At 42.8% G+C, this 8,774-nt stretch overlaps 1 protein-coding gene across 1 annotated transcript; it reads left to right on the top strand.

Moving 5' to 3' along the window:
* The first annotated feature begins 724 nt into the window (after positions 1-724).
* Positions 725-4,323, top strand: OSGIN2 (oxidative stress induced growth inhibitor family member 2). The gene is made up of 3 exons (XM_048508318.1): positions 725-948; positions 2,502-2,593; positions 3,047-4,323. Exons 1-3 carry the CDS (start codon positions 910-912, stop codon positions 4,089-4,091), a joined length of 1,176 nt encoding a protein of 391 aa, XP_048364275.1. The 5' UTR covers positions 725-909; the 3' UTR covers positions 4,092-4,323.
* The last annotated feature ends 4,451 nt before the right edge of the window (positions 4,324-8,774 follow it).

Below are 8,774 nucleotides of genomic sequence, written 5' to 3'. Positions count from 1 at the left end.
GGGGGGGTGGGGGGGGGGGGGGGTGGGGGGGGGGGGGGGTGGGGGGGGGGGGGGGTGGGGGGGGGGGGGGGTGGGGGGGGGGGGGGGTGGGGGGGGGGGGGGGTGGGGGGGGGGGGGGGTGGGGGGGGGGGGGGGTGGGGGGGGGGGGGGGTGGGGGGGGGGGGGGGTGGGGGGGGGGGGGGGTGGGGGGGGGGGGGGGTGGGGGGGGGGGGGGGTGGGGGGGGGGGGGGGTGGGGGGGGGGGGGGGTGGGGGGGGGGGGGGGTGGGGGGGGGGGGGGGTGGGGGGGGGGGGGGGTGGGGGGGGGGGGGGGTGGGGGGGGGGGGGGGTGGGGGGGGGGGGGGGTGGGGGGGGGGGGGGGTGGGGGGGGGGGGGGGTGGGGGGGGGGGGGGGTGGGGGGGGGGGGGGGTGGGGGGGGGGGGGGGTGGGGGGGGGGGGGGGTGGGGGGGGGGGGGGGTGGGGGGGGGGGGGGGTGGGGGGGGGGGGGGGTGGGGGGGGGGGGGGGTGGGGGGGGGGGGGGGTGGGGGGGGGGGGGGGTGGGGGGGGGGGGGGGTGGGGGGGGGGGGGGGTGGGGGGGGGGGGGGGTGGGGGGGGGGGGGGGTGGGGGAACATCTGGAGAGCCGCAGGTTCCCTACCCCTGCATTAGGGTGTCAGACTGGGTGAGTAGAGGCAGGAGATGAGGAAGTGAAACTACAGCTCTTAGTAAGTCACTTTCTTTTTAAAGATAATAATTTCCATTTAAATCTTTTTCAAACTAGGAGTTAGAATACTTATCTTCAGGCCTGGAAGGACGCTCTTCAAATCCTGTTGCCATACTTTTCGACACACTACTTCATCCAGATGCTGACTTTGGATTTGACTATCCATCTGTTCTTCACTGGAAACTAGAACAGCACCATTATGTTCCTCATATGGTGCTTGGCAAAGGACCACCTGGTGGGGCTTGGCATGTAAGGAAAACTTTTATTTCTACTGTTAGAATTTACTTGGTTGCCAAGAATTATTCTTGGCATATTTCCAGTTAACACATGTTTGAGATGTATACACAGCTTCTAGTTGATTGTGACTCCTACAGTTTCCCATTTCAGAAAACTTATGACTCCAAGCTATGTTATGTCAAGTGTTCATTATTTCCAGAGAACCAACTAGCATTTAAAAAAATCAGTGGAAGTGTAGTACAAGTCAATATGGAACAGCTGCTGTATATTCTTTGCATTCACTTTTGTACTGTTTTGGGAAATGTATGCTATTACTTATGCACACTTGTGGAAAATATGTGATGTGCTTCCAATAGTGCAAACTTATACACTTATTCTATTCTAACAGGCATATCAAATTTCTCCCGTTTTGAAGCAATGAGATAACCCATGTTTTTTCTTTTTCCATTATATTTGGGGGGAAATGAAATCTCCGCAGTACTATTCTTATTCAAACTAACTTATTTTATTGCTTTATCAAACATGCATCATTTGTATCTCATTTAACCATTTAAAATTGGCATGTTTATTAGATTTAAAGCCTTTGTTCTCTATAATACCAATGAGAAAGGTACAGATTGCTGAAGACTCTTCTAGGTTACCCCATAGTGTCTTCGTTTGTGCTATATGAGAGTAATTCTTTACAGGTTGGCAGTGAAAATGGCTGCTGAGAAGCCCTCCATTGGGTTCAATGGATTTATTCCCCTTCCCCCGCCTACTCAAGGCAGGGCGAAGTGAAACAGAAACTTAACAAGGTTAAAAAAAAGGTTAAAATAAAAAAATAACAGAAAAGGAAAAGAGAAGATAAATTAAATTAAATTAAATTAAAAAGTGCCCAGCAAGACTAGCCCGGCTATATTCCTAGCTTTAATAACAAAAACTCCACAAAATATAAAATACTACTTAAACGGATATTAAATAACCTCCCTCCTCCCAATCTCCAGTTAGAATGAGGTCAATTCTAGCAAAAACCTAACAAAATGGGCAGCACAGCTAATTAAAGAGGCTGCCACTACCTGAGAAGGAGAGAAAAAGCAAGTCATCTGCTAGGTATATTGTAAGTAAAAATAACAGCCAATTAAAGAGGATAAGAACCAATTTAAAATAATAAAATAGCAAAATAAATCCTTTTTAAAAGCCTAGATAAAGTAACTCTACTTGTGACTAAAGAATTGAAGAGCTTCCACACCAGAAGCAAATGATATTAAGAAATCATTTAGATATTAAGAAATCATTAAGAAGGCTTTGGAAATACTATCCATGTGATCTTTAAGATCTTCTTAGAAATATATGTTATATATTATTGTGGTGAGGACAGTGTCTGTGTGGAAGCATCTTGTCATGCATGAGATGTACCTGTGTAGGCTGGCCCTTAGCAATATATGACACAGATTTTTTTCAGGTTGAAAATTTGATGCAATTAATAAATTAATGCAAGTGATTTAATTCTTTCACAGACTATGTGAATTTGTGACCATAAGCAAACATTTTGAATATGTTATCTTGAAATAATTTTGTGTTTCTAGTCTATGGAAAGTTCTATGCTGACCATCAGTTTTGGAGAGTGGATGGAATTACCTGGATACAAGTTTAAGGACTGGGCTGCTAATAAGCGAAGGTGAGGACAATAATACAGTGCCTGATACAGGGAAAGTGAGTGCAACTAAATGAGAGTTATGGTTGAAATTTCACATTATGAGCCATGAAAAAATTCTTCCTCAATTGACCATTAGTTTTTATAAGCCTTAATAGTTGTGGGCTGAAATATGTATACAGAGTTTGACACAACAAATGCAGTGCAAATGTCTCAAAGAGTAAAGAATGAAAGTTTTATATTAGCTCTAATGGCAAAACTAACAACTCATACCTCAGGAATATGACCAGAAGTTGGCCGACCAGTTATTCTTGGAGGTGAGGGAAGAGTTTTACAGGGCAATCCTAAATAGAGTTACTCCAGTCTAAACCTAAACCATTTCAGTGGGCTTAGATTGGAGTAACTCACCTCAGGATTTGTTATATGTATTTTTGTGTAAAAAACTAAAAATTAATAACCAGAGATGTTTTGTTTCAGAAATATAAAATGTGACAGAGTTCTGCCAGAAGAAATTGCTAGCTACTACAAGCACTATGTTAAAGTCATGGGCCTACAGAAAAATTTCAGGGACAACATTTATATTACATCTGTGTCAAGGCTTTACCGGGAGCAGGACCATGAAGATGACAGCCAAGTGAATGAACATGTTTCAACACAGCATTTCCAAACAGAAGAGCAGGATGGACAGACCCCATTGGTCAAGAGAAACTGGGAAATCCAAGGTTATCAAAGAGCAGCGGATGGCTCTCATATCCCGTTCTGTTTGTTTGCTGAGAATGTGGCTCTTGCCACTGGAACCTTTGATGCACCTGGTCGCCTACAAGTTGAAGGAGAAGACTTTCCGTTTGTCCTCCATTCTATGGTTGATTTTGGAGCTGCTGTAGGCAAAGGAATATTACGCGGAAAAACAGACCCAGTCCTAATTGTAGGTGGTGGACTCACAGCAGCTGATGCAGTTCTGTGTGCTTATAACAACAACATCCCTATCATTCATGTATTCCGCAAAAAGGTCACCGACCCAAGTTTAATTTTCAAACAGTTGCCTAAGAAGCTTTATCCAGAATACCAAAAGGTCTACCATATGATGTGCACTCAGTCAGTCACAAATGTGGACTCTAATTTGCATTCTTCTTATATTAGTTTTCCTGAACATCAAGTACTTTCATTTCAATCAGACATGAAATGTGTCCTTCAAGGTGCCACTGGACTGAAGAAGATCTTAAAGTTCTCTGTGGCCTTAGTATTAATAGGTTCGCATCCTAACCTGTGCTTCTTAAAGGACCAAGGCCAGGGCATAGGTCATAATCCAAATGAACCAATTACATGCAAGGGTAACCCTATTGAAATTGATCCCTACACATATGAGTGCACAAAGGAACCCAATCTTTTTGCAATAGGTCCTCTCGTTGGAGATAATTTTGTACGCTTTTTAAAAGGAGGGGCCCTCGGTGTTGTACAACACTTGGCTAAAAGGCAGAAGCATCAACTCATTGTTGAAAGAGGAGAAGATGGAGTCCCCTAAAATATCATGGGTATCTTTGTAGGGAACTACTGGCCTATGCTAATAAGTGAACCATTAACATCTCAAGTCATTGGCAGCTGTGTTTTTGTTACACATTCAAGTGCTTCATGCTTGTATTGCCTTGTAGAGGATGATGATGCTTCAGTATTTCAGCCTTTACAAAATACAAAAAAAAGTGTCTTTTTACTGGAGTTCTTTCCAGATAAAGGAAGAGTAAATGAAAGTCAGCTGATTTGCTTTGGTTTCATACCCTCCTAATGAGAGAACATATTCATAGCTCTAGAGTGAATTTCTGCCCATGAGCATTTTATTCTTAAGCATTTTACTATAAAGAACTAGACGGAGTTCTAAGAAACCTCTTAACATAAATGCTAAATTAAATCAAATGTTCAGCGGTTTAGTTGCAGCAGATTTTATTATTTTGGTATGACTGTAGTGTCTTCTACAGCAACCTCTTAGTGCTTTTGAATTGTCTCAAATAAAGATTCTTTTTTTGAAGGAGGAACACAGGTTATACTTTAGATTTAGCTTTTCATGGCAATGGGAAACAATAATTAAAAATGCATTCCTGTTCCCATTATCCTTGGAAAGATTATGAAGACTAGTGCAGATGTGACTTGTACTACAAGTGGTTGCAGTAAGTGCTCTTACTACATGATCAGTATGATGAATAGTGAATTTACTAATGTAGCTCATGTGCAGCTGAAACAGTCTTAGAAGACAGTTTGTCCTGCAGACTGCTCACTATTTGCAAAAGGCTTTTCCTTAAAGCCAGGCACTGAATTTGCTGTGAGCATAGCAAAGCTCCTGGCCTAGTCTCTCAGGTCGAGTGTAGGGTATTGGTCTGAAGCCCCAGTCCTTGATTGGACATACTGAGTAAGCTGTTAGTAATGCTTGTAGAACAGAGTTTCCTTGTGCAGCCTGCTGTGCTCCCCAGAATCATGTTCGTAGCCCCCTAAGGAACAGCAGTTGGAAGAGGACATGCAGGTGGACTGCACCTGAAGGAGATTATCAGTGAAACTCATACAAATGAAAGCATGAGCAGAACAAGCCAGACAATTTCACCAACTACGTGTTGCCCAGTGAATACTAAATTTATTTTAGGTGTCACTAAAATCTAACACTTTAAGCCATGATCTAAATACATGGTTTCATGTGCAGTCATTTTTGGGAAGTTTTTCACTACCATGTGTCATCGTTGATGAGGAAAAGTGACCTGCTTTATTGACAGGAAGCTGAGAAACTGCAAAAAGAAAAGAGGCTGCATCTACTGTCCCTTTGCATGTGCCTGTGAATGGAGCCAGTTAAAGCTGTAAAAACCATTGTTTTCAATGGAACTTAAGCATACTTGTCTGTTCTTTGCTCACTGAATGGAGAGCACATCAGGCCTGCATGTACTCCTTACCCCGTAATCACCCTTCTCCTTACTCACCTAACTTGTAAATTCTGATTTTTGAGACTTCAGGGTTAGCGGCATGGACAAATCATATCCACTGTGATCCAAAGAGGGGACTCTGTGTGCAAGGCTAAAAGCCTGTCCACATCAAGGGGGCACTGGACCATTTCCTCTTCAGCAGAGCCCCATTCAGAATGGCAGACTGCTTATAAATTGAGTTGGGGGTTAGCAGATGAATGCATAAGTTACTGTGAAGGAAATGGTCCAGTAAATCCCAGTGTGGATCATTTATACTGTGTTGTCACAAGTTGCCTTTTCAATTGCTAGTGAAGAAATTTAATGCCTGCAAAGCCAGAAGAAAACTCCCCAAAGCTACCCATTTGCTGCTGCTCCAGCCGCCACTCTGAACTGGTTGTAGCATCTGTCTAACCATGTGCAATGGCTGATATTCTCTATTCTAATTGTTTTTCCTTAATAGTATCTAAAACGTTTTTAAGGCCGTTTCTGCACGGTCCAAAAATCCTGGGTTGAGCAAAAGAAATATCCCTGATTGGCCAAGAAGTTTGCACAGTTCCCAATCCTACAGCAGGTTTGCCCCACGATATTTCCATCATCCTGGGTTTTTCAAAAACCACTAAAATGTTGACCTTTCCCCCAAAATCCCACATTGAATCACTTCTGTGCGAAGGCCATGGGAGCAAAATCGATTTATTTTTCCTATCCCACCACCTGATCTCCTTGCCTTACATCATGCTCACTGTTCCAGCTCACTGTCACCAAGCACTTCTCGCTAACCAAGCAGCAGCCAACTCAGTCCTGTAGCTCCCAGCTCATGTTCCCAATGGGATCCTGGGAGGGGTGAGGAAGCGTCTGCTTGACAGGATGCTTTCATTCCATGACAGCCCCAAAGGTCTGTCAAATGTTATTTGGTATATCGGGGTGGGTGGGGTGTCTCATGCTATGGTTTCCTGCACCCCTTTAAATGTGGATGGGACATAGTGCTCTGCCCAGTATTGGTCAAACGTTTTTACTTTGTATAGCACAATGTGCTTGCTGTATTGCTCACTGCACCATCTTTCCAAAGCTAGAGAAAAGATGTGTGTGTGTGTGTGTCCTGCTTGGTTTTCCTGCAGTTGCTGTGGATCCGTCAATCAGAAGCACTGCCTTTGGGAGAGGGGGAGAGCCAATCAGAGCGTGGGACACCGGGGATGTTTGCGCATGCGCGGACACACTTGCGGTGTAAAAAGAAAGAAATTGGAGTATTTCCTCCTGGACTTTACTCCTTCACAGAAATGGGCAGCCTTGCAAAGGGAAAAACCGGGATAAAATAGACCTGGATTGTAAGATACTGATTGTAACCCAGTATAATTGTGCCATGTGGAAACAGCCTAAAACATGGGAGGAATTTATCTTGATCAGAAGCACCCAAGGTGTTTTAAGGTAGTCATGTTACTGTTTCTTTAGCCTTTACAATAATATATGATCCATTTTTCCTGTTGTGAAACCACTTCCCCAGTCTTATTCTTCAGAATTACATAGTATTTCAACAGATAAACCACAAGCAGCCAAAACATTGCTGTGTCAGCCAAGTCAAACAATAACATCCTGCATCTAACTTATTGGTAAATAACAAATGTTCAAAGAAGTTCATTGCTGGGCTACCTGGAACAGCAGTTGTAGTTCAATACTTTTAAATAACTCTCATCAAGTTTCCAAAGCACTATTGCATGCAGTGTAGTGGACTTCAATTTGAAAAACTCATTCAGTACCCAACTAAGTGCATGGTGCTGCTTGCATGGTTCCATGGATTCTGCCTATTGATCATCACTTAGGCTAATACAAAAAGCGGTCCAAAAATCCTGATTATTTTGTGCCCTTGTAGACAGGACCTGTTCTTCATCAAGTTACTGTGTGAGACTAGAGAGAAAAAATGAGTGATTTAATCAGGCCAGATTAGCAGCTACATAAGGATTCTTGAGGTCCTTGGAAACTTGCACAGTCTCTTCCTAGCTTCTGAGTTTAAATTCTTGATGGTCTTAAAATTGTGAATTATGCACCTGCTAATCAAAGCTATACTTTTAGCACACAGCTGCAACCTACAAATAACTCAAAGCTACAGGGAGCAGAATGTTATTTTAACAATGAAAATCATTTTCTATATTGTTTAGCATATTAATATAGAAAGGGGCTAGCTTCTAAAACATATTTTACAGCTGAATGTTGAAAGCATGCACAGTTTCTGCCATTTTGAAAGGCAAACACTCCCTGTCATAGTCACACAAGCAAACATACCAGCACTGTAGGCATAATATTGTCTACAGCACTGCGGTGACACAGCAGTTGGCATACTTATAAATGCAAACAACTGGGGTGAAAAAGACCTGATAATTCCTAAAGACAGCTTCTTAGCAGACAGGAGTTAAGAAATTAAGAAAGTTCCTCTGGTACCTGCTAGAAAATTAACCTAACTGAAAGCTCCTGAAATAGATACTTTTCAGCACCGCATGTCTAAGTTTTGAATCAATGAGATGAACATTTGAAGTAGTACTAAGAAATTAAAAGACATGGAAATTCAAGAAAAGCTGTCCTATGGCATTTTTAGGATTTTGGCATAGCAAATTGACATGCCTAGCTTTAACTGATGTTACTCCTTGGAGACAAAAACATAGCATTACTTTAAATTGTGTGACAATGAAAGTTACATGTGTATCCTGGGACCTAGTTATATCTGAAGAGCTAAGTGACGTCTTTAAATTCCCTAGATAAGAGACCCTCTCTTGCAGAAAACTGCCTACGCTTGAGCAACAAATGTTATGCAACTTTATGTAGCTTCTTTAAAGCATTTTAAGGTTGTCTAAAATGTACTGAGCATTTGGAAGAGCATGTGACTTGCTTGAATTTTAACAGTACTAAGTATTTTTCACCCATGCTACCCAAATATAAGACATCCCCGGAAAATAAGACGTAGTAGAGGTTTTGCTGAAGTGCGAAATATAAGGCATCCCCCCAAAATAAGACGTAGCAAAGTTTTTGTTTGGAAGCATGCCTGACGAACAGAACACAGAAATATAAGACATCTCCTGAAAATAACACATAGCGCATCTTTGGGAGCAAAAATTAATATAAGACACTGTCTTATTTTCGGGGAAACAGGGTATGTAGAGGCCTTTGTTCAAGAAAAAAATTTCCCCCAAAGAACACTGGATTTCAAGTCAATTTATGAGCTTCTTTTTAAAGCAACAGCTTATACAATTTGGTGTACAGATCCAGTGCTGTTATAAAGACCA

The sequence above is a fragment of the Sphaerodactylus townsendi genome, linkage group LG09 (assembly GCF_021028975.2).
Source record: "Sphaerodactylus townsendi isolate TG3544 linkage group LG09, MPM_Stown_v2.3, whole genome shotgun sequence".
NCBI lineage: Eukaryota > Metazoa > Chordata > Lepidosauria > Squamata > Sphaerodactylidae > Sphaerodactylus > Sphaerodactylus townsendi.
Note: the sequence above shows the minus strand (reverse complement) of the source record. Positions and strands in the feature narration are given on the sequence as shown.

Excerpts from the sequence above, each read along its gene's own strand:
- OSGIN2 (XM_048508318.1), top strand. The coding sequence starts at position 910 with ATGGTGCTTGGCAAAGGACCACCTGGTGGGGCTTGGCAT. Across the intron at positions 949-2,501 it reads CACCTGGTGGGGCTTGGCAT|TCTATGGAAAGTTCTATGCT; the intron begins GTAAGGAAAACT and ends TTGTGTTTCTAG. Across the intron at positions 2,594-3,046 it reads TGGGCTGCTAATAAGCGAAG|AAATATAAAATGTGACAGAG; the intron begins GTGAGGACAATA and ends GTTTTGTTTCAG.